Genomic DNA, 23,562 nt, shown 5'->3' with positions numbered 1-23,562 from the left:
CCTGGGCAAGATTTGGCCCCTTGCATCCCACCTGGGCAGAAGGGGGTCCTGGCCCTTGATTCCCTCATAGCTCACCCTGTACTCAGCTAAGGTAGATGTTTTGTTTTGTTTTGTTCAAAAATACCTTTTATTTAGAGATTAAAATGAAGCTTAAAAAAAGAACAAAACCAACAAGTTGCAACATCAATGACCAACCAGCCCAGTGCCCCTCCCATCCCCTTGTCCCCATCCTGGGGGACCCAAGTGTCTCCCTATAACTCCTGCTGCCTGCGGGAGTGAGAGTAGCCCCTTCCCTCCCCCTAAGGTCAGTGGGAACCAGTTGCCCCTTCCCAATTCACAGATATGAGCAAGACCAAGTGGGTCCAGCCTGTGCTCATGCCTGGAGGGGGGACACCAGCGGGGCTACCTCAAGGCCCTGTCCCATAGGGGATGGGGTGCTGAGCCACCCCATTGCATCCCCCGCGTTCCTGGGTGCTGCTTAAAGCTCCTCAGCTGGCTCCAGCACTGTTGGGCCAACATGGCTGGGCTTGGTCCAGGCAAGCGGTGGCACAGCACTGTCCCCTGGGTGTGTAGTGCCATCCCCATCGCCGCGGCTCATCACCTCTGGGGCGAGCGGCCGTGTGCTGTTGCGGGGGGAGGCTCTGTCCAGGCGTGGGGGGAACGTGTGGCTGCCAAAGGCTTCGTGCAGGGTCTCAGGGGCTTCTCCCGGGCGCTCTGGCCACAGCGGCTCTGGGGGCTTCTCGTCCCCGGGATGGGGCTGCACGTAGGCCACGCGTGAGGCAGCCGCATTGTGCAGGGACCTGGAGAAAACTGTGTGCAAAAGAGGGTCAGGGCCCGCTCCAGCACCCCCTGTGCCCACCCACCACCCTTCTGGCCTTCCTCACCTCGCACTGGTCCGAAGTCACCGTCCGGCTCAGCCTTGTTGGGGGCGAAGGGGCTGATGGAGGGGAAGACGATGAGCGTGAAGGAGAGCAGCAGGACCTGGGGACAGAGGGGGACGTCACTGTGTGGAGGGGGATTGGACTCTGGGACATCGCTTTCAGCAGAGCCAGGGCTGCATCCTGCTGTCCCTCCCTGCCCACGTGCCCCCACCAGCACACCTCCATTCATCCCTCCCTCCCTCCCTCCATCTTCATGTGCCGCCAGCCTAGCACATCTCCATCCCTCTTCCATCCATCCATGCTTATGTGCCTCTATTCCTCCATCCTATCACACTCTCTATCCCTTCTTCCATCCATCCATCCTCGGAGCATCTATCCCTCCCTCCTATCTCACCTTCATCCTTTCTTCCATCCATCTGTCCTTGCACACTTTTATCTACCCCTCCCGCCCACCTTGCACACTGCTGCCCACACATCTCCATCTATTCCTCCGTCCCTACACCCTTCCTTTCCTTCCTCGTTCCCTCCCTCCAAGCAGGGTGGCCACAGAGGGGGCTTGGGACCCAAGGGGAGGCTGGGGAATTTGGGGCTGGGGGGGGTTGGGGTCCATGGCTGAGGAAGTGAGGGGTCAACGCACTGCGATGCAGGTGCCCGTCTGTGCTGCCTTGTTGGTCGACTGCACCACGAGGGCCTGGAGCTTCTTCAGCTGCTCTAGGAGGGACCTGGGGACACAGAGACCCCATCAGCACCCTGAGGTCCAGCCAGGCTGGGACCCTCCTCCAAGCCTCTCCTACCCCCAGTGGGGCTTGCCCAGGAGGGTCCTCACCCCCCACAGTCCGATCCTGGTCCCCATATCCCTGTCGTGCCCCTCTTATCCCCCTTGGGGCACCTACGAGTTCTGCTTCTCCAGGTGCAGGACCTTCCTCTGCAGCTCCTGGTTCTGGGCCGTGCACGCTGACATCCTGGGGGACAGGGAGAGGGGGACGCGATAAGGGGGGGATGGCCCCGACCGCAGCACCACCCAGCTTGTGGCACTACTGCCAACTGGGCCCCCCAGGCTAGGTGCACCCAGGGGTGCCTGGGGCAAGATGTGGGTGCAAGACCGGGAGATTGGGGTGCAGCTGCCCCAGGAGCAGGGTGTGTTCAGGGATTTTGGGGGCCATACCGGCTCTCCAGCCCATCGATATACTCCTTCTTCTTCTTGCGGCTCTCCTGAGCTGACTGCTTGTTCCGGATCTTCCTCCGGATCTTCTTCAGCACCCGCTCCTCGTACTGGAAGAGACGGGGGTCAGGGTGGCCAGGGAGCACCTCGAGCCCACTGGCCCTGGGGACGCAGGGGAGCCCAGTGGCCGTGGTGCTGGCGCCCTGCACCTGGCTGCTGTGGGACCCACCTTGGTGAGGGGCAGCTGGGTGGGCAGGGACACCCCCTCCTTCGCCAGCAGCTTCTTCTCGTCCTCTGTCAGCACCAGCTCCTGGCACTGCCCCTGGCTGTGCCGCAGCAGGGAGCTGGGCACTGGCAGCTGCTGCGGGGTCACAGATGGGTGATGTCCCCGGGCTGCGAGGTCTCCCCACACCCACCCCGAGGGACCACGAGGGTCACCAAGGCACCAGGGGCAGCAGCGAAGCTGGGGTTGGGGATGGGACCATGGTCCAGGAAGGGACAGAGATGGGGACAGGGATGGTGATGGGACCATGGTTCAGGGATTAGGATGGGATCATGGTCAAGCAGGGGCCAGGGATGGGGATGGGACCATGGTTCAGGAAGGGACAGAGATGGGAACAGGGATGGGGATGGGATCATGGTCAAGCAGGGACAGGGATGGAGATGGGACCATGGTTCAAGGATGAAGATGGGATCATGCTTGAGCAGGGGCCAGGGATGGGAACAGGGATGGGACCATGGTTCAGGGAAGGCCAGGGATGGGGACACAAGGACGGAGACTCACGGGGTCGGAGCTGCCCGAGAGCAGCAGGTCCTTGACGGTGAGGGTGCAGGATGCGGGCGCAGGGGCCACGGGTGGGTCCTGGCTCTCCTCCAGGAAGTAACCAGGGTGCCACATGTCTGGGCAAGGGAAGAGTGGGTGCCGTCAGCAGCGCAGTGTCTTGTGTCCCCCAGTCCCCAGTGCAGTACCTCTGGCCAGCTCCTCCAGTCCTCCCCCGTTAATCCCAGTCTGCCCAGTTCCTCCCTGTTTCCCAGCTTTCCCCAGTGCCCCAGACCCGCCAGTTCTTCCCAGCCTGCCCAGTCCCCTCCAGTCCTCCCAGCTCCTCCACCTACCCCAGTACCCCTGAGTGCCCCCAACTCCCTCAGCTCCCTCAGTTCCCCTAGTGCCCCCAGTCCACTCCAGTGCCCCCAGTCCACCCTAGTACTCCCCAGTCCCCAGACTGGTCTCTCCGCGAGGCTCACCCAGGTCAATGGAGACTTCGGGGCGCGGGGCCCTCGGCATCCCCAGCAGGGGCAGGGCCTGGCCAGGGTCACGGTAGGGGTAGGGGGCCTCGCCGGCCCCCCCATCGCAGCACCCCAGGGGGCTGTCGAGCTGGTCAGAGGGGGGGTCCTCGGAGACCCCGCTGTCGCTGGCAGCTGGCGACCAGCCAGGAGAATCCGACGCCGAGTCCCCAGAGCCCAGGATGGAGCTGAGGAAGTCCTCGCCGTTCTGAGCATGCTGCAGGGACAGGGGCACCCATCACCATGGGGAACCCGTGCCCATGGGTGCCCGCAGGAGCTGCCCTGCCAGGCTGGCCCCATGCACCCCCCCCCCCCCCCCCAGCTCTTGTGCAGGCGCTGGGGATGTGGCCCTCATGCAAGGTCTGGGGTTTGGGCTCTGGAGCGAGCCAGCACCACCGGCCCTCATGCAAGGCAGGGAGCCCCAGCAGGACTCACCACGTCCTCTTGCCAGGAGCCCACAGGCATCCGCAGCTCCACGCCACGGAGGATCCCGTCCTCGCGGTCGAAGAGGAGGTCCAGCAGGTCGAGGCTGTCGAGGCCACCCACACTGGAGGCCATGGCTGGGGGGGGCGGCAGGGTCAGACTGGCCATGGGTGCCACCAGCCCCAGTTCCCCTGCAGGGTTATTGTCCCCCAGCCCCGTGGTCACTGCCGGTCTCTGCCCCTGGGGCCCACCTACACCCCCAAACCACATGGCCCTGGGGCTGGGGTGCCTGAGGACACCCCGAATCATGGGGCGGGCACAGGGCTGGTGCAAGGGACATGTGTGTGAGACTGTGGGGATGTGTCGCCACATGCGTGTGCACAGTTGTGACTATGTGGACGTGTGGAGGACCATGTGGATGTGTGTGTAGGTGGCTGTGCACGTGCATGACCATGCTGACGTGTGTGTATCTACATGTGCATCTGTGCATATATGCAAGTGCGTGACCATTTAGACGTATGCACACACGCGTGTGCACGCGCATGGCCATGTAGCAGTGTGTGTGCGTATCTGGACACCCGTACCCATGTGCCAGCCCTTGTATTTGTGCATGTGTGACCACGTCTGGGCAAGCCCAGGTCTCCACATGTGCACTCATGGGAGGCAGAGCACACGCATGACCGTGCACGTGTGTGGGCTATCTGCACCCACTGACTCGGTGACCCATGGGTGGCTCTGCTGGGGCTGGGTTTCCCCCTCCACCCTTTTCCAGTGGCTGAAAAGTCCCAGTTACTATATTTCTTCCCCCAAGAGAACTGCAAGACCAGGGCTGACCCTCCCAACGGGCATACACTCGCCCCAGGCCCCCCCCCACCCCGGGGCAGGAGGATGAGGAGCACTCAGATCTGGGCACCCACTCAGCTTCCCCAGCAGACCCGTCCGCCGCACGCGATGTGCTCAGGCACCGGGGAAGATCAGGTTAATCATTTTGGATGGCCAATGGGGTGGGGGCGGGGCTGCTACTGTTGGCCAGCCCCGACAGGGGGGACTCAGCCCTGGTCTGCCAAGAGCAGGCCAGTTATCAGAAACTGTTTGATACCCCAGACCCAACCAGCTGGCCAATCGACTGGGTGACCAACCAGCTGATCAACCCACCGGCTGACCAACTGGCCAACCAGTCAACCAACTGGCCAGCCAGTCAACCAGTTAGCAAACAGTTCAATTGGCCAACCAGTTGACCACCCGCCCAACCAGTCAACCACCCAAATCAACCAACTGACCAATCAACCAAGCAACCAACAGACCAAATGGCCAACCAGACGGACAACCAATTGATTGACTGATTGACCGACCAACCAACTGACCAACTGACCAACTGACCAATCGACTGACCAATCAGCCACCCAACCAACTGTCAAACCACCACTCAACCACCCACTGCACCACCCCTCCAACCGTCCCAACCTATTGACCACCCACCCAAGAGCCCTTCAAGCCTGGTTTGAGGACATAATGTTTGGCAGCCGTCCCCAGGACAGGGGTTCATCGCTCCCCGACACTCTTGCTCTGCCCTGCCGGCAAGCCCCGTTGGCCCCGTGCTGACAGAGGGGCTCAAGTGCCCGGCAGTGGGTGCTGGCAGCCAGGACCTACCTGTGCTAGATCTCAGCCCTAGCGGAGCAGGGTCCGTGGGTTCGTCCCGTCCTTCCAACACCCTCGGCACACAGAGGGAATGGGGCGGATGCCGAACCCAGCTGCCTCCTCCTCCTTCACGGTGCCCTGACCCGAGTGGCAAAGTTTAAACTCCAACCAGGCAGAAATAGCATCAAGGATTGCAAAATCGCCTGGGCCCTGATTGGGGCTTGGCGCTGAGTGATGGCTGGGCCGCAGGGAAGGCCCTGCGCCACTCCGTAACTCATTAGCTAAATGTTTTTGTCCTCCTCCACTAAGTGGGGGCAGGAGGGGCCAGGGCTGATGGGGCAAAGTCCCAGCTGCCACAGCTGCCCGTGAACTTTCACCCATTTCGGGGCTGATTTCCCTTTTTTTAGACCAGCGTATCAGCATTAATCGCGTTTTATAGTGTCGAGAACAACATCCGGGGAAGACGTTGACTCAGACTCCACTACGTATCTCGTGCTCCACAACAAACGTTGGCCCCTTCTGGTCCCTGGGGCCAGGGTAAGGGCGGCTGGCCCGGACACCTGGGTGCTGCCGCCCGTCCCCAGCACTGCCCTCCCGCGAAGGCTAGCCCCTGCCCTCTGTGCCTCAGTTGTCCCGCTAAGGGTTGGAGCTTGTTGGCCACTGTTTTCCCCCATGTCCCTTGCCCCGTGGTGAGGGTGTCAGCCTGGAGGCGCATCAACTGCAGCCAGTGGAGCGAAAAAAACACGGGCTTGATGCCCTGGGGAGGCAACTGCACTCAGATAGCCCTGCTTTAGAGTTTTAATGTCATGGCACATATTTACATGGTCCTGGGTATCCGCCCTCTTTACCCCAACCAGGTCCTCTTGGCCTCCAGACCCCGCCCAGATGCCACCAGAGCTCCTTCGTGCCACAGAGCTCTCCTGTCCCCTTGCTGGACCAGGTGTTAGGAGACTCATGGCCCAATCCTGCTCTCTGCCAGCAGACAAACCCCCCCTGAGAGACCCCCTTGGGGAGGGGAGAGCCAGCCATGGCCTGAGTTGGACCAGGTAGTGCAGCCGGGCCATGGCACGAAGAAGGGAAGGATTTGGCTGGGTAGCGAAGGATTTGGTGGGGAAGGGAAGGATTTGGTGGGGAAGGGAAGGATTTTTCAGGGAAGGGAAGGGTTTGGCCTCTCACACTTCCCCGTGCAACAGCCCAGCAGCAAGCCAGGAGCCCCGGTGAGTAAGAAAGCGTGTGACCAAGGTGTGGCAAGCAGGGCAGCGAGGACAAGGCCACGGGCCCGGCACCCACTGGCTGCCTGAGACCGGTATCTTGCTGCATGATGCCCTCTGATTAGACACGGTGGCCCAGTCCGGTGGTGCACCTGGCACCGGCTCGGCCACAGGGGGACCCTCGAGCGAGGAGTGCCCCAGGAGGGCAGGGACGAGATGGCTTGTCCCCAAGCCTGTCCCTCGGATCGGGGCATCACAGCAGGTCCTGGAAGCCCGGGACAGAGGCAGGTGCAGCGGGCACCAAGCTGAGGGGCTTTGCCCCCAGCAAGGAGGGGGAGAGGTGGGTGAAACAGGGGCCCAGCGGTGCTGGGAACGGCGCTGGGACCCAGCCAGGCGCGAGGCCGTGGCTTTGCCCCTCGGCCCACCCGCTGCAGCAGTGACACAACCGCTCCTGGCCCCGCCACCGTTTATTGCCCTGCCACTGGAGACAGGAACCCCCTGGCACCCGAGCAAAGGGCGTGCGGCTCACCCCGAAGCTGCCAGCATCCCCGCCTCGACACCACCCAACAGCCGTAAATCTGCCACCGGCCCCTCTTCAGCCTGCTGGGGCCGCGGGCGGGCGACGCCGGACGGCTCCTCGGCGGCGGGTGGCGCGAGGGCGAGGCCGCCCGCGGGGCCACGGCTGCTAATCGCCCTGCTTCGTTAAGGCCCTTGAACGTCACACTCTCGGCCTTTGCTCGGAGCGTGGGGCTCGGCGCGCGCGGAGCTGGGGGAGCCATAAAGGGCGGGGGCGGAAAGCGGCGGGCGCGGGGGCCCCGGCAGCCGCAGTGCCTCAGACACGGGGCCGGGAGGCTCGTCGGGGTTGTTAATGACTGAACGCCTGATTAACGCTCCTTCCCCCGGCACGGTGGGGCACTGTCACACGTCGCCTCCCAGCCTGGAGCCCAACAGCCCGGTTCTCCCCGGTTCGGCTGGTTTTGTCTCCTTGGCTGCGGTGTCCGTCCTCGCCGCCGCCCCCCTCCTGGAGCGCCCTCGGTCCCCCCAGGCCTTCACCCCTTCTCCCGCTCCCCATCCCTCCATCTCCTCTGCCCTCGCCCCTTCCTCCCCTCACCGCACGCCTTCATCTCCTTCCTCCACCCTCGCCCGTTCGTCCACTGTTCCCTCATCTCCTCCGCCATCACCCCTTCCCTCATCTCCTCCGCCATCACCCCTTCCCTCTCCCCACGCCCTCCCCTCCTCTGCCTCATCGTCTCATCTCTCCCTCCCCTCATCCCTCCATCCCTCCCCTCCAGCCTCGCCCCTTCCCTCACCCCGCCTCCCCCGCCCCGCCCCGCCCCCCGCGCGCCCCCGCCCGCGGGCGCGCGCTCTCGCGACACCCGCCCCGCGCTCTCGCGAGACGCCGCGGCCCCGCCCCTTTCCCCTCCCGCCGCTGCCCTGCCGCTGCCGCCGCCGCCGCGGGTGGCTCGGCGCGACGCACCGCCCTCGCGCCGCCCCCCGCCCCCCCCCGCCGCGCGCGGCCCCGCCCCCGCCGCGCGCGGCCCCGCCCCCCCGCGCGCGCCCCCGCGGCCATGCGGCCGCGCCCCCGCTAGGCCCCGCACGGCCCGGCGCGGCCATGCCGGCCAAGAGGAAGCCGGTGCTGCCGGCCCTCAACATCGCGCCCAGCCCCGCCGAGGGGCCCAGCCCCGACGGCTCCGCCGAGTGAGTGAGTGGGGGGCGGCGGCGGGCCCGGCGGCCGGCCTGCGCCGTCACGGGGCTGGCAGCGCGGCGCCGGGCTGGCGGGCAGCGTGGGCCCAGCCCGGGGCCGGCGTTGGAGAGCCGGGGCGGGGGCTGCGGTGGGGCTGGGGCTGGGGCAGAGGTGGGGACAGGCCGGGGCGGGACGGGACGGGGCAGGGCCTGGGGGTGGTTAGGGGCCGGGGCAGGACGGGGCAGGGCCTGGGTAGGGGCAGGGGCTGGTTGGGGCTGGAGGTGGAGGTGGCGGTAGGACGGGGCCGGGGCAGGGGCTGGTTAGGGGTCGGGCAGGCTGGGGCAGGGGGTCGGCTCCGCTCCGGTCCCCAGGGTGGCTGGGATGCGGGTGGGAAGGCAGCGGGGGGTCCAGGCAGCGCTGGCTGGGGGGGCTCAGGGGAGGTTTGGGGGGGGGGGCTCAGCCCAGCAGGGAAGGAGCAGGGCTGAGACGGGGCACCAAGGCTGGGGGGCAATTTGGGGGAGCGACTAGGGCTGGGGAGCAGCAGGAGGGGGTGCAGCATCCCAGGCCCGTGCCCCTGGACTGGGGGGTGAAAGCAGGGGGCAGACAGCGCTGGGGGGGTTGCGAGGAGGCAGAGCCGCCCGTGGGGCTCAAACCCTGGTGGGCCAGGCGGCGAGGGTTCGGGTGCGACCTTCCCGACCTCTCGCCCCACGGTGAGCTATGGGGGGGCCCACGCGTGCGAGGGTGGCGGAAAAAAAGCAGGGGGGAGGCTCGAAGGCTGGAGCCAGGTTACGAGGCGCAGGGGCTGCTGTGGCCCGGGTCTGCGCTGGGCGCCGGGAGCCCGGCGGCAGGTGCTGGGGGAGCACAGACATCCCTTTGTGCTGGGGGAGCGGAGGGGCGGCCGGTTTGGGCAGGGCGGCTGGGCATGTAACGAGGCGGGGAGGGGGGGGTTGCTGGACACCGTGGAAAGGCCTTCTCGTGTTTCGCAGTGAAACCCAAGCTCGGCTCCCTGCCTTTGGAAAGGGAGAGGTTGCTGGTGCTGTCGCTCTCTCCAGGCTGAGCTCTGCCGCCCCTTTAAGGGTTGAGCGCTTTTCCCCACTCCTTGGGGTTTCCTCAAACAGCTGACTGTATTAAAAAACCTCTCTGGGAGAGATGCAAGTGTTGGGCAGATATTGCATCACTGATCTCTGCTGCCCGCATGTCTCCATCAGCAACATAGCCAAGCCTTGCGTCTCTCCTCGTTTTAGTCTCGTTGCTATATCATGGTTTTGGCCTGATTTTGTGTAAGATGTTATTTCCCTCTCCTTCCCTGCAATGCCAAACGTTTTCCACTAAATGGTTTGGGGAATCTCTTCTCTCTGGCTTTGCTGGTCCTTGCGCCCTCCTTTCTAACCGATCATGAGCCGTGCTTTCATTTCGCCTCTGCTGCTAGAGCAAAGGACAGAACAAACCCTCTTTCTCTGGCCATGGCCTCATAGACTCCTAACAGTTTCTGCTTTCCCCTCCTTGTCTTTCTCCAGGGCAAACCTAGTAGACCTTCAGAAGAAGCTTGAGGAACTGGAACTGGATGAGCAGCAAAAGAAGCGCCTGGAAGCTTTTCTCACCCAGAAAGCCAAGGTCGGGGAGCTGAAGGATGATGACTTTGAGAGGATCTCTGAGCTGGGAGCCGGCAACGGTGGCGTGGTCACCAAAGTGCAGCACAAACCCTCAGGACTCATTATGGCACGAAAGGTAACGGAGGGGCAGGTGCCTGGGGCCTGCTGGAGAGGCAAGCTGCAATGGCACGTTGCACTCATCCCAGCCCCAGGAAGGCAGGATTCAGTCGGGATCTCTCTGCACTAACCCATCCTCGTGCTGATCTGAGTGTTACTGCTGTGAAATTGCTTTCTGTCTTGGTTATCAGCTCTGGAGACATTCTCCTGCCTGCCCTGGGAATAGATGTGGCTCTTTGAGATGTCAGCCCAGGGCGGCTGTTGCGCGTAGCAGAGGGAGGGGAATTTGGTTTCCTGCACCTTCTTGCCAAAGCTGGCAGCCAGGTGATGTTTGTGAGATGGGCTCCGCTCTGCCCTGCAGATTTGCATACAAATGTCTTCACCTGGGTTGGTGACTGTCCCTGCTGCCCTGAGCTGGGTTTTGCGTGGAGTCTCTCTCGCCTTGTCTTTTAGCGATCCAGCCATTTCGCCCTTCGCCGATCTCCTCTCCTGGGAGAGGCAGTGCGCTCCGCAACAGATCCTCAGAGCTTTGCAACACATCTTGTGGAAACACAAGTTTATTCTTTTTCCATCAGCTAAACTGGCTGGAGAAAGCAGGCAACGAAGTCCTAGATTGTGGCTAACAAGGACTGAAAATTGCTGGCAGAAATTATAGACAGAAGAATTCCCTGTGCGCACAGCAGCTCCCCTACTGCAAGCCCAAGCATTCAGCTGCTCCTGCGCAGACAAGAGAAATTTGTGTGTGCCAGGCTTACCTCTCAGCTTGCATTTAATTGATCCCCAAGATAGTTCCAAGCAGCCTTGCAAATCTATCATGACAACGGTTCCTCTCAAACATGGGTTTATGGGAGTCATCTCTTATTGTGATATTCTGTAATAGAAAAGTAGGAAATGTTTTATCTGCCTGTTAGAAAGGCCAATGCTCGGTGAGGGAGTAGCACAACTGCTAATCCACAGGACAGCTTCCTTGAAAGTCTCTGTTCTCACCTGCTGTGGGAGCAGTTTACAATGTAATGGTAAAGTTCAGTGAGTCTCCTGAGCAAAACGCATTTCCCTTGGAGCTGACATCTCTGAGGTCTTCCATCGTGGCATTTGATTTGGGAGCATTAGATGTAACCGGTTTTGGAATTATTGGGGCTCAGTGTTTGGAAACTGAAGCCCAAGGCAAGCCGCAGCATGAGGCAGCACAGTGCTGTGCGTCCCTGCAGAGACCAGCCTTTGTGGCCCTGTAGGAAGGACAGAAGTCCCTGGTGATGAGCTGCTTTTGTAACCTGGCATTATGTTTTCTAGCCTCTATGGCTTCCCTACCCACAACTTCGTTAGCTGACTCTACATGAAGCTCAAGGAATAATGCATTTGGTCTTTCACGTGCGTAATATTCATGGTTTTTTACTTTCTGTGGTTTCCTTGATATTAGAACACCTCTTATATTCTTACAACACCTACAGAGCTTGTGAAAATGTTGTATGCTGAGTCAGATCTGCATCCAGCTTCTGAGTTATCTTTCTGCTCTGTATCCTGTGCGATCTCAGCACGCTACTTGGGCCTGCAGTTGCTTCAGTTTCTAACAGGCTGCGCGGCATGGTGGTTGTCCCCTTTATCATTAATGTTTAGTTTGCAAACAATAAAGTCTAGGTCAGAGCAGAGCTTCCTCAAATGCTTTTTCACTTCTTTCCAGCACTGAGGACATGCTTGTATGATCCCATAATTTTTTTTTCCAGGTACTATACTTTGGTCTTATTTTTTCTTTCTTGGCAGCTAATTCATTTAGAAATCAAACCGGCCATCAGGAACCAGATTATCCGGGAGCTGCAGGTGCTGCACGAGTGTAATTCCCCATATATTGTGGGTTTCTATGGAGCCTTCTACAGCGATGGGGAGATTTCCATCTGCATGGAGCACATGGTGAGTCCGCATTCCTCCTCTGCAAACTGCTGCTCCCCACTTCCACGTTCTGAGTCGGATCTCCCCGCGATTGAAATTGCAGGCAAAATGGGTAAGCCTGCCGGCGCTCTTAACTGGCAGCTGCAGTGACTACTTGTTCTGGCTGCTTTGAGTGCGTTCAGCTCCTGCTAGGAGCTGCGCAGTCCTCCTTGGGCATCTAAACGACGGAGAAGTCCGCTTTTTGGAAAGCGGAAGCAGAGGTTTGGGGGCTGGCCAAGCGGAAATGTTGTAAACCTGCCACTCTACAGAACTCCCTAAAGTGCAGTGTGCATTTTCTGTTGTCTCTGGCAGGGAAGAATGTTGTTTCTCCTCCAGATCAGTGCTGACAGCATCATCTTTGTGTTGACCTCCGAGGGAAAGCATGCTAAAAACTAACAGCAAGAAGTAGAGATGATGGATGACAGCATTAAAATAGTTTTCAGTGAGGGTCAGTTTTATCGGAGAAGCTTAAGCTCAGATCGTCAGAGATCATTTTTCTTGTAATGGGAGGGTTCTTGGTACCAAATTGTTGCTGACAGCTGAGCTGGGATGCTCTGTATTGCTCCTATACCACTTAACCTCAGCGGGCATGCTAGACTGTATCGCCAGCTACTCTGCCTTTCTGCTGGGCTTTGGTGTGTTGATAATTTCTTTGTTCTTCATTTCAGGATGGCGGCTCTCTGGATCAAGTGTTGAAAGAAGCCAAAAGAATTCCTGAGGAGATCTTGGGGAAAGTCAGTATAGCGGTGAGTTACTTTCTGGAAGCCTGAAGTGTGTTTGCTGGGCACTTTTTGGGAATGATGCTTGTCCTGCCTCAGTAGGCTTTCTTCATTCCCTCATATATTACTTTTCTATCCTGAACTAGGGTAGTAGGCAGTGGTGCATGAGTGATGGGAAGGAGGAATCTATTTCCAACCACTTCTTGTAGCTCTGGCCCCTTTCAGTGAGAAGCACCGCACCAACTGGCGTTGGCCTGTCCTGGAGAAGTTTTGGGCGAAACTTTCTCGGGCAGTAAACCCAAGATTTGTGACTGACATGGCGGAGGTGGTTTTGTTCTCTGAACAGATCTAAACAACAGCCATTGCTCACCCCGGTCCGTGGTGATAAATTGCAAAACCTGAAACACTTAGTCACTACAGGGAGGCTTTCCTAGTGAAGCCGCAGGATGGCAGCTCCCGAAGTTTATGCAAAGTGCCCTGCTAAGGGAAAACACTTCCCTTCCTAGCCTCTCATCTCATCCTGTCTTTGGTTTCCTTGTAGGTTCTGAGAGGTTTGGCATATCTGAGAGAGAAACACCAAATCATGCACAGAGGTGAGAGGAGGAACCTAAAAATAACTTCTTGTGGTACAAGAGCCCTGGATTATTTTTACCTAGCGTTGTGTTAATGCTCTTCTCTTTCGCTGTTCTCAGATGTGAAGCCCTCTAACATCCTGGTTAATTCCCGAGGAGAGATTAAGCTGTGTGATTTTGGGGTCAGTGGTCAGCTCATTGACTCCATGGCAAACTCTTTCGTGGGAACTCGGTCCTACATGTCTGTAAGTTCCTTTCAACTTTTGAGTGGGTTTTTACAACTCGGGTTCAACTCAACTTAGGGTGAGGGTTAAGCACTCTTACGGTGTTGGTGTGTGGTGTCCCATTTGTTCAGTTTTGCTCTATGTTTCCACCCTCACCTGGACTGTCCTGTCTAGTTTTGGGCACTGTCTGACCGTGCCTGTTTATCAATAGCACACACTGAGACCAGAGGACACTCATCCTGTGTGACAGAAGCAAGTGCTACTGCCTCGTCTTGAGGAGTCAGTGTCCCATCAGGTCATAGTTTAACGCCCTTCTCTGCTTCACCTGGGCTGCAGTAGCTGTCGGCGTGCTTTGGGTGAGCCTGCAGCTCCCCCGAAGTAACAGGACTTCCCTCCGCTCTCGCTGCAGCGAAGCCAGCTCAGGGGCCTGCAGGGTGGAGCCGGCTGCGGCGCTGCTTCCCGGCAGTTACCGCAGGGCAGCTGATCAGCTCTGACCTGTGCCCAGGCAGTGGTGGTGAGAAAGAAAGAAGTTCTGATCCTACAGATACTTCCAGTTTCTTCAGCTGGTGTCTGTGGGTTCAAAAATATCCTCTCCTCTTTCTGTAAGTGAGAATCTATCCAAATGCAAGAAATGGAGTGCTCCGATGAGGAGGGGACACTGATGCTGATACACACACCTCCTCCGCTGTTCTGACTGTGTGCTAGCTTGCAAAAGGGGTGTCAAACCTGCACAGTGCAGGTGCACTGCAGAAAGAGCTGGCTGTGCCTCCTCTTTGAAAGAGTCATAATCAGCATCAGCCCAACTATAGAACGGGGAAGAGTTTGGTCTGGAGGTCTGCTGAGCCACGGGTTATTTGATACCCCTGGGCTAATGCTTTATATGCAGCCCAGTGTGGTGGCAGTGACACAGTGCCGTGGACAGCGTTGGGTAGACTCCCCTGTGCCCAGTGGGACTCTGTGCTCTGTCTCATGTCCTTGGCTTTCCTCGCTCTCAGGTGCTGTAACAATAAAATTACCTCCTAGGTAGCGCTGGGCCCCCAGGTCCCGCTGGCTGCAGAGCTCTGGGTAGGGTGGGTGTCTGCTCCCCATTCTGCGTGCGGTCGTGGCTGGGAACCAGCAATGGGTTGTTAGGAAAGCCATCAGCCTACACTTCTATACGGAGCTCTGAGCTGCTCTTGTATTTTGGGAACAGTTATTAAAGTACAGTTATAGTTAGACAGTGTCTGTTTAAAAGTAGCATCTCCTTCACACTCAGCCGTTGGGCTCTGCACAGCTGACTCAAAGCTACCAGTATAGATGACTTGTGTTGATTTTTGCAGGGATAGGAGGCTAGACTGGATTTTCTGCTCCTCAGATTCCTCTTGGGAATTAAAAGGAATGAGCAGAAAAAATATTTTTCTGGTTAATTGAGTTCATCAGATCTCAGCTCACTGAGAAATAGACTCTTACTGTGTACTCTGGACTCCCAAGTATAACCAGTTGTAAATGCTACTCAACCATAGCTGTTGATTAGATGCGTACAGGTGCTTTATGTTTGCACACGACCTTTCCAGGAAAGGGACCTCCCTCCCCCTCCACACATGCTTCCTCTGCACACATTAATGCTTCTGGCAGCTTCCAGGAGTCTTGGGCCCTTGGAGGACTCCTGCTCGTAAAAAGGATGCTTTGAGTTCCCATACGGCTTTGCCCCTGCTGCACCTCAGCCCTGTGGGGGAAGTAATATAGCTTGCAAGAGCCAGACCTTTCCCTTGGAGAGGGGATTCGGAGTATAGAGTCTCAGTTCAATTTCAGGATATGATTTTTATATTAATCTGTGTACTGAAATGCTGCATCATTACTAAGGTGTATTTTTTTTCCCCCTGTGGTCTTTCCTTCCAGCCCGAGCGGTTGCAGGGCACCCATTATTCGGTCCAGTCTGACATCTGGAGCATGGGTCTGTCGTTAGTGGAGCTGTCTATCGGAAGGTACCCAATCCCCCCGCCAGACTCCAAGGAACTGGAAGCAATATTTGGCCGTCCTGTGGTGGACGGGGCAGAGGGAGAGTCGCACAGCATCTCGCCACGGGCCAGGCCCCCAGGACGCCCCATCAGTGGTAGGGGCTGTCGTATGCATTGAAAACAACACCTAGATGTGGGGCTGAAGGGGTTGAATGTTGTTTGCGTGGCTGGGTTAGCAAAAGGCTATTTTAGATGAGGTCGTGGGGGCTGGCGAGTGCTCTTGCATTGCCCTTCTCTGCAGAGCGGACTAACCTGTGTAAGTGCACCAGCAGAATCCACTCCTACGGAGAAGTTTTGTAATTCCTTACAAATGGACATGGGATTCTGGTCTTGTGTGGAGAGCTGAGGCTGCTGCTTTCAGGATACTGCGAAGGAACAGATTTGGAGTGCTCAGCCAGGATGTATTAAGGGTATAGTGTTTTGATTTGGAAGAGGTCACTTTATCAGGGCACCACAAGTTCCTTTAGCTCATGTTGTGGCCCACAAAAAGGCCCAAAAAATCAGGGTAGCCAGCTCTTTGTGGGATCCGAGTTGGAAGTGTCATCCTTCCAACCGTACAATGTTCGCTACTGTCTATTCTGAGCCTCCCTCTTGGGAGGGAGGAGGGCTGCTGTAGGTGCCGGTGAGGCAGGCTCAGGCCATACAGCAAAGCCGTCTGTGTTGGGGACGCTACAGGCTTTGGCAGGGTGAAGTGCCCCAGGGTTTGTCCCTTCGAGGAGATGCTTCGAGGAGCAGTTGATCGTGGCCTGTGTTGCTCCTCAGGCTCTGCCCATGCTGCCGAAAGAGTACTCTCAAGCTAGGGCAGCTTTACTGGGAACAACTTTGCTGGGAGCTCTCGTGACACTACCAAACTTGCACGGGCCTCGGCACAGCCGTGCTTGGGTGATGTTGGAGGCAGGCTTCATTTGAGCCGTTTGTTTGGAAGCAGAAGGCTCTGGAACCGCTTCCAGTCTGCCAAGCCATATGGTCTGGTACTCTCCAGGCACTCCTAGCTAGGAAATAAATCTGCCCTATAGGAGTGGTGATAGAAATCCTGAATTTCGGAATGTTTTTTGGTTTTTCTTTTGTTGTTTTTCAACCACAAGTCAGTTCCCAAGTTGGTCGCCTCTGCCTCTCCCAGCAAAGCCCCACAATGCGCATTCTGTTTACTTGAAATGAAGCCCTTTGCTGTCCCTGAACAACATCTCACCATTATTTCTGTCATCTTAACCATGCAGGCTATGGGATGGACAGCCGGCCTGCAATGGCCATCTTTGAACTGCTGGACTATATTGTTAATGAGGTAGGTATTTCTTTGCTGCTGGCTCTGCCAGGCTTCTCTGAGGGTGCCAAGAGGGTGTCGTGCCTGCTCTGCTTGCTCAGGATAAGCTCAAAAACCTTTGCTTGCCAGTTAATAAGAACTAAAGGTTTCAACAGAGCCTCTTCTCTGAGTTGCATTGAAATCTGTTCCTTCTCCCCATTCCCTGCTTTCTCCTCCCATCTCTTTGTAGCGCAAAAACACCTCTAGTTTTGGAATAAGGCTCTGCAGATGGAAGTTCGTAATACCCTTGAAAGTAGCATCGGGAGAGCAGCGAGGGAGGGGAGCTCCTGGGTGTAATGACCTGTTCCTTCTGCAGTCAGCTGTTTTGAACACGCTCCTCCCTAGATCCGCAAAGGACGAACGCTCCCTCTGCGCAGATGCTGAGATCGTTCCTGTCTTCTCGGATCAAGCCCTTTGAATAAGGGTGATCTGAAAGCTGGCCAGTGCTAAAATCCCAGACTGAAATGTCTTGCCAGCCTTTTGCAGCAGGATCTGTCCAAGCAGGGAGTTAATGAGTCTGGGGAAAGAGCAGCTTCCCCTTTTAAGGTGGTAGGAGTTGGCCTCTAATTACCATTTTTTTGGAATGGTTTCATCTGCCATAGGTGTTGACGGAGCTGGGATTTGCAAGGTTGGATCCAGAACTCTGATGCTGCAATTTTGGACTCCCAGCTTTGGCAGTAATTCAAAGCTGCCACCCTCATTTGCACTCTGGTGCTGGGGCAGCAGTTTCCTGCCGGCCCTGCCATGTGCTGCCGGAGTAGAAATGGAAGGTAGCAGTTTTCTGGTTTTAAAGGGTAATTCTCAGGAGAAAGGTGGTTTTGGAGCCACAGCTTTTCTGTGGCTCATTAAAGACTGTAGGTGATGTTGTGCTTCTTGACCCATTAACACACAGTGATGCAGAAAACCCTTTTCCTTCTTTCCGCAGCCACCTCCCAAGCTGCCGAATGGAGTTTTCACGCAAGATTTCCAGGAGTTTGTAAATAAATGGTAAGGATTTCTGCTTGCACCTGAATGTGGAGACCTATACGTACTCACTAATGGCTCAGCGAGCTCCATTTCCAAGCAAAAAATATTCAGTATAACCCAGTGTTCTCCACGCTCTTTAAGTGATCTCCCCCTCTTCTGGCCTGGCTGCAGTGACCCTGTGTTGTGCTGGAAACTCCTTCCTTGTGAAGGATTGGAATAAAAGCAGTTTATTTGTGGTTACGCTTTGCGCTATCACTGAAGCCTCCAGACATGACCTGTGCTCCAGCCTGGCAGTGGGACAGCAGGGCAGGTTGTTAGGGGTGCTGTAGGCGCGAGTTTGATGGGGCCGTGCTGCGGCTGGAGGTTTTGGCTGCGACTCAGTCTGCAGCCTTGCAGGCACCAGGCCTGCTGTTGATTTTTGAGACTCTGATACTGGGGACCCACCTGAATACACTGCTGCAGCCCCCCTTAAAACAACCTTGCAAAATGGACGCTGCAAAATCATAATCCCTGAAAAACAAGAGGTCCTTTTCTCTGCAGGGGTCAGGGAGGGAGCAGTTCATCCACAGTCTAGAAGAGATGGATCTTACAGCTCTGCCTAAAAGCTGAGGCATTAGAAATGATGCTTTCTGAGCCATTTCTGTGCTGCCAGTCTCCTGGGGAAGCCAGGCAGAAGGACGGGTGGTTTTCAGTGAAGCTGGAGACCTTTCCAGCCAGATAAGCAGCTTCTCACAAGAAGTGTCTCAGTGCTGGTTTTGCTCTTTTGTTCTTCTCATTTCAGCTTAATTAAAAATCCAGCAGAACGGGCAGATCTGAAGATGCTGATGGTAAGTGGGGAGAGCAATTTTCTTTCTACCATGGGTGGCACCGGATCAGCAAACTGCTGCTCCATCCCATCCCTCTCTGCCTCCTTTGCTCAAAAGCCTGGAAACTCCCCAGCTGAGCCCAAGAGGAGCCAAACAGAGCTGGGGGGGGAGAGAGAGAGAGAGACTCACTTACCTTTCGTTCAAAGGTAATGATGCTCTCTAGCCCATGCAGAGTCTCTGCCACCCCTCCCCAGCGGAGCCCGGGATGGGAACGGTATGGCTCTAACGCCATCCCGTTTCTGAGAAGGCGCCTGGGACAAACAGGCCAGAGGAGTCCAGCTTATCCGTGTTAAGCCCAGTTTTCCTCCTAAGTGGGATGCTGAGCCCCTGAGCTCCAGCTGCATGCTCCCTGCCACCCTGTGCAGCAGGCAGTGGCCTGTGGTCCTCCCGATCCCAGCTGCCAGCCTGCACAGGCCACGTGCCCTCGTGCGAAGGTCACCCTTCATCCGTTACCCTTGGGGGAGTCGTCCCCAAGGCAGCAGCGTTTCCTTCGAAGGGGCGAACGAGACCCCGGCATCGAGCACGGGAGAGCTCCAGCCCCGAGCCCGCACCTTGCTCTGCCAGCCTGTCTGCAGAGGCGATATGCCCTGCTCCCAGGGGAGGAGACGGGCAGGCTTTGCTCTCTCCTTTAACTCTTCATTACGTCCCGTGCACGTGCATCGGCCGATTGGAGCGCCGCGTGCCCGGCGCTTGTGCCGCTGCACTGATCAAAAACCCAGGCACGTGGCTGGAAGTAACAAATACTTAGAAATTGCTCTCAAAATGCAGTTGTGCTGCTTGAGAGCAGCCTGAGCTGCAGCACCAGGGATCTGGTGGCCTTGACGGGGACCTGTCCGCAGCAGGGACCTTCCTGGGCTTTGAGGGGGGATTCGCCTCAGGCCGGTGCCAAGCAGCAGTGTGAAGCTGCCCTGGAGGGTTAGGGCTCCGAAACGGGGTCGGGTGCAGTTTTTGGTGCCCGCTGGCTATCGAGGAGGGTCTGAGGAGCAGCAACGCGCTGCAGAGACGTGTTCCTAACCCTGCCTTGTCTTCCTTTCAGAATCACACCTTTATTAAGCGCTCCGAAGTGGAAGAGGTGGATTTTGCCGGCTGGCTGTGTAAAACGCTGCGGTTAAACCAGCCCAGTACTCCCACCCGCACTGCCATGTGACCGCCGAGCCGACCGCCTGGTGTCAGTACATCTGCCTATCTGTCACCATTTCCTGCCCTTCCGTAAATGACAGAACCGCCCTTCTTCCTTGTCCCCGGCCCCTTCTCACCTCACGTCCAAATGGCAAAGCACCATCGCTCGGAAACGTCTGCCAGCTGACCCCCGAGAGCGAAAGCGGGCTTCATTTCTTTTGGTTTGGGGGTGTTCCAGGCCTCCGCTCTGGCTCCGATCGGTCTCTGGAGCTCCTGACACTTGGGAAACGTGGTGCTGCTTGTGTTAATTTTTCTCTTTTGGAAACATGTTCACTTGGGTTAAAAAAAAAAAAAAACAAAAGAAATCACGTGTGCGCGCTTGCGTGTATGTGTGAGAAGGTGGCAGGGGTATGGGGACGAGGGATTGGAGACGTTTCATTTTCTTGGTTTTCGCGTGGGCTCAAAGGTGGTTAGCAGAGAAATCCGTGCTGCCGGGAAGAGAGAAACCTGCCGGGTCAGAGCAGCCGGCCGAGGGGCTTGTCCGAGCCCCAAAATGGTGCTGCCGTCTCTCATGTACTGGCAGAGAGCAGGGGAGGCCGTGGGCCTCGCCGAGAGCTCGCTGGGGGACGTTGGCAGGTGCACTGCGAACCCAGGGAGGAGGTCCGGGGTATTATTTTTAGCTTAGCTAGAGAAGAGCAGGGAATTCTCTCCCACCCTCTTCCAGCCGGGGGCCTGGCTGGGCCGGAGCCGTGTGTGCTGGGCCCGGGGGGGCTGGCGGTCCGTCTGCAGGTGGAAGAGAGAAAGAGACTTGTGTGTTTTTGTTTGTTTTTTTTTAAAAAAAGAAAAAAGTTGTTTTTAAAGCCTGTTCTTGTTGTGCACTGGATATTTAGTGAATCGTCTTGATCTGTTGGACTTTCAGGCCGAGCTCTCAGCTTGTTATGGAAGAGAAATAAGGAATAAGGTGCCCCGTAAGGGGCTTGGAGCTGCCAGGGCTCTCCATTGGGGCTCGACAGAGTCCTCCCTCCGCTCAGCCTCCACGGGTTTTCGGCACGGGCGTTCGGCGGGGGCTTGCGTGAGCTGCAGAAGGGCCAGGGAAGCAGGGAGACGCGGCTAAGCTCAGCTGCGCGTTACAGTCCGCCGGGAGGCGAATGCAACCCACCCAGCAAGACTCGCTTCACCCGGAGCTTTGGGGAAGGGGGTTTTCCAAAGGCCAATGGGGTCTCTAAGCTGACCTGACGGGGTTTTCCCGTCCCTCTTTGCCTTTGCAAAACCCTCGAGCGCCCAAACCCTAGCGCAGCCCCAGCGCAGCCTGCTCTGCTCCGCGGAGGGGCCGGCTGCGGTGCCAGCCACGCTCTGCGGCAGCACCGGAGCTGCTCGCGGCCTGGCTCTCGCGCCTGGCATCGTGGCGGTGTGTCTCCGCCACGTGCGGACGTCCGCCCGTGGGGACGGTGCTGGTGGCCGCACGGAAAGGGTAGCTCTGTTCGCTGCCGTCACCGGGGCAGCCCCTGAGCCGATCTGGCTGCAGGGCCGGGCGGCAGGTCACTGCGGGGCTGTCCCAAGCTGGATTTGTCTTGTGATTCTCTGCCATATTTTTTTTTATATATATATATAATGTATGTATATGTATATATATAAAAATAATGTATTTTTTATATATATATGTGTGTGTATATATATATATATAAAAAAGAAATGTTTTTTTTCCTTTTTGGAGTTTGCCAAGTGACTATATTGGATGTTTCTCTGTCAGGGCAGATCTGGTCCTTATTTCCTTAAGGGAAAGGAATCAAAGCTTAAATAACATAAAACAGGCTGCTTGCTCTTTACCGAATCCTGCTTCTCTTGAGCTACCTCTAGCGTAGCAAGAGATTAGGTACATACCTTCGCGGCTGCCGGGCGCGCAGGGAGGCCGGCTCCGGCGGCGGACTTGGCCGCGGGGCGGGCGTGAGGATGGCGGGGCTGGGGCGAGCCCCTCGCGCTGCGTCGGGCTTTATTCTGTTTAACCATCCCTCTTCTTCTCCCGTTCGATGTAGAAACGAGCCGTAGGAGCGACTCGGTCCCTCGCCCTCCCCACATTGCAGCCCCGGACGGTGAATCCCCGAACCGCAGGGGTAAAGGAGCAAGTGGGGGGGGGATCTGTGACATTTGATGCTCTTTTTTTTTTTTTTTTGGTTGCGTTTTCCGTCTTTTTGGGTTACTGCCGCTTTCAAACGGGTTCTCGCCCCGTCGGGTTGGCAGCTGTTGCGTCGCCATCCACCGCGCTCGGGTCCCCCCACCTTTACCTGCTGCAATGTCCCCCCGAAAAGGGGGGGGGGGGGTCAGTACAGGACCCGGTGGCGTCGCCCCTTCCCTCTCCTCCTCCCCAGCAAAGGACGAAGTCGCCCCATCGAACCGGAGCGGCCCCAGCTTGCGCTTCGGATGCGCCGCCCGTTTCAACAGCAAAATAGGGGCCTAAAAAATTACCCCCTTCCCCCCCCCCCCCGAGCGGATGGCGTTGCTTTGGATGCCCCCACGTTGTGAAAACCCGCGTTTTAACCCCGGCGTTACCTGCTTTGATGCTCTATCGTAAAGGACTTTTCTCTTGCGGGGGCAGCCGGCCGGGGGGGCTCCGCGGCTGGGCGCAGGGGACCGGGCGCCGCTTCCACTCCGGCAGACGGGCAAGTAGAAACAGAGGCAGCATCCAGCTGCTCCGGCAGCCTGGAATTACAGAGGAGGAAAGCAGGTAGGGTTTAACGGCCCAAGCAAGGGCTTTGCCCGCGCCGGCCGATAAAGCTTGGAGACCTCAAAGCGGCCCCCCGGCCCCGAAGGCCGTTTTCTTGTCGGAGTGCCGCTCGGCGGGATAAACACGCCGCTCCAAAGTGATGCAGGAGGCACCGGGGCAGCGGCCGTTGTCGTGTTTTGCCTCTTATTTAAGGAAAAGGTAGGGAGTCGGGCGCTTTGGAAGCTTTAGCGTATTTTGGGGGCTGTTTTGCTTTGGCGCTTGGGTTTTTTTGGAGGAGGAGAAAGTGTATTGAGTGTGTTGTTGGTGCAGTTTTTTTTAACTCGATATTTTCATCCTGGAGGAGAAAAAAAAATAAAAGAAATAAATAAATAAGCGGCACTTTACATTTACAGGCCTTTGCTGTTGTTTCTCCCGTAAGCAGCTTTACCTGCGCTCAACCGAAACCTGAAACATAAGCCGGGCGCAAGCGAATTTAACCATGTCAAAAATAACTTCTGTTTTGTAAAATTTAAATTATCCAGATGCTGAATGGAGCCCGGTGGCAGGGATGGCAGCGAAGCAGCGCTGGAGACCCATCTCTGCCGTGCAGGCATCTCCCGGCGTAAAAACTCCCCTCCCCGCGGCCGCAATGTGGCCGGGCAGGGGCGGGAGGGCTGAGACTGGAACAAACTCATTTCACATGTGGAAACGGCCCACTTTTTGGTCGCCCCCGCAGGAGACGTGGTGGCGTTGGGTGTTTTAACGGAGCCCGAATGCCTTGGGGAGCCGACGGGGAGCCCCGTGTGGCACCGGCCCCGACGCGAGCGCTGCCGGCAGCGGGTTTTCGGGGGCACCGGGGGGTGCGCGAAGGGGTTCGGCCGCCGCGAGCCGCGTATCCGTCTCGCTAAAGGGCTTCGGGGGGCCATTTTGGGGCCTCGCGGCGGCCCGGGGAGGGCCGGAAAGTGGCTTTCCGGCGGGGGCCACCCTGGGGCCCGGGCTGGCGGGCGCGGGGGCCCTGCCGGGCGCTCGCCGGGGCCCACGTCAGCGCAGGGGCAGGCGGCAGCGGAAAGCGAAAGCGAGCGCGTGGCCGCAAGCGCGTGGCGGTGGGCGCTGGGGGGAGGGGGCACCCTTGGGTGCTGCCTCTCGCCTCTCCCAGGCATGACCCCCCCCCCGAGGCACCTTTGGG

At 57.8% G+C, this 23,562-nt stretch overlaps 2 protein-coding genes across 3 annotated transcripts; one reads left to right on the top strand and one right to left on the bottom strand.

The window, feature by feature from the left end:
- Window positions 1–109: 109 nt before the first annotated feature.
- Window positions 110–5,529, bottom strand: CREB3L3 (cAMP responsive element binding protein 3 like 3). Of its 2 annotated transcripts, none has more exons than XM_026119249.2 (10): window positions 5,398–5,529; window positions 3,760–3,884; window positions 3,286–3,541; window positions 2,828–2,943; window positions 2,273–2,404; window positions 2,047–2,153; window positions 1,775–1,843; window positions 1,519–1,603; window positions 885–981; window positions 110–810 (listed from the first exon to the last, which is right to left on the bottom strand). In XM_026119249.2, the coding sequence occupies exons 2-10, from the start codon at window positions 3,880–3,882 to the stop codon at window positions 479–481; spliced, it is 1,317 nt and encodes a 438-aa protein (XP_025975034.2). In that variant the 5' UTR covers window positions 3,883–3,884; window positions 5,398–5,529; the 3' UTR covers window positions 110–478. The 2 variants fall into 2 exon arrangements, with proteins under 2 accessions (XP_025975034.2, XP_025975035.2); XM_026119250.2 differs by having other exon boundaries at window positions 2,273–2,401.
- Window positions 5,530–8,119: 2,590 nt separating this feature from the next.
- MAP2K2 (mitogen-activated protein kinase kinase 2) lies at window positions 8,120–22,786 on the top strand. Its single transcript, XM_064497287.1, has 11 exons — window positions 8,120–8,294; window positions 9,798–10,008; window positions 11,748–11,894; window positions 12,581–12,658; window positions 13,173–13,224; window positions 13,324–13,448; window positions 15,306–15,519; window positions 16,642–16,706; window positions 17,650–17,711; window positions 18,472–18,517; window positions 19,593–22,786. Exons 1-11 carry the CDS (start codon window positions 8,209–8,211, stop codon window positions 19,701–19,703), a joined length of 1,197 nt encoding a protein of 398 aa, XP_064353357.1. The 5' UTR covers window positions 8,120–8,208; the 3' UTR covers window positions 19,704–22,786.
- Window positions 22,787–23,562: the final 776 nt, after the last annotated feature.

The sequence above is a fragment of the Dromaius novaehollandiae genome, chromosome 25 (assembly GCF_036370855.1).
Source record: "Dromaius novaehollandiae isolate bDroNov1 chromosome 25, bDroNov1.hap1, whole genome shotgun sequence".
Taxonomy (NCBI): domain Eukaryota; kingdom Metazoa; phylum Chordata; class Aves; order Casuariiformes; family Dromaiidae; genus Dromaius; species Dromaius novaehollandiae.
This window is presented reverse-complemented; position numbering and strand designations above follow the sequence as displayed.

Bases quoted from the DNA above. Each gene is read 5' to 3' on its own strand.
- CREB3L3 (XM_026119249.2), bottom strand. From the start codon at position 3,882: ATGGCCTCCAGTGTGGGTGGCCTCGACAGCCTCGACCTGCTGGACCTC. The intron at 2,154-2,272 runs GTGGGTCCCACA...CGTCTCTTCCAG, and splicing joins CCCAGCTGCCCCTCACCAAG to TACGAGGAGCGGGTGCTGAA. The intron at 982-1,518 runs GTGCGTTGACCC...CTCTGTCCCCAG, and splicing joins AGACGGGCACCTGCATCGCA to GTCCTGCTGCTCTCCTTCAC.
- MAP2K2 (XM_064497287.1), top strand. From the start codon at position 8,209: ATGCCGGCCAAGAGGAAGCCGGTGCTGCCGGCCCTCAACATCGCGCCC. The intron at 12,659-13,172 runs GTGAGTTACTTT...GTTTCCTTGTAG, and splicing joins TGGGGAAAGTCAGTATAGCG to GTTCTGAGAGGTTTGGCATA. The intron at 13,225-13,323 runs GTGAGAGGAGGA...CGCTGTTCTCAG, and splicing joins ACACCAAATCATGCACAGAG to ATGTGAAGCCCTCTAACATC.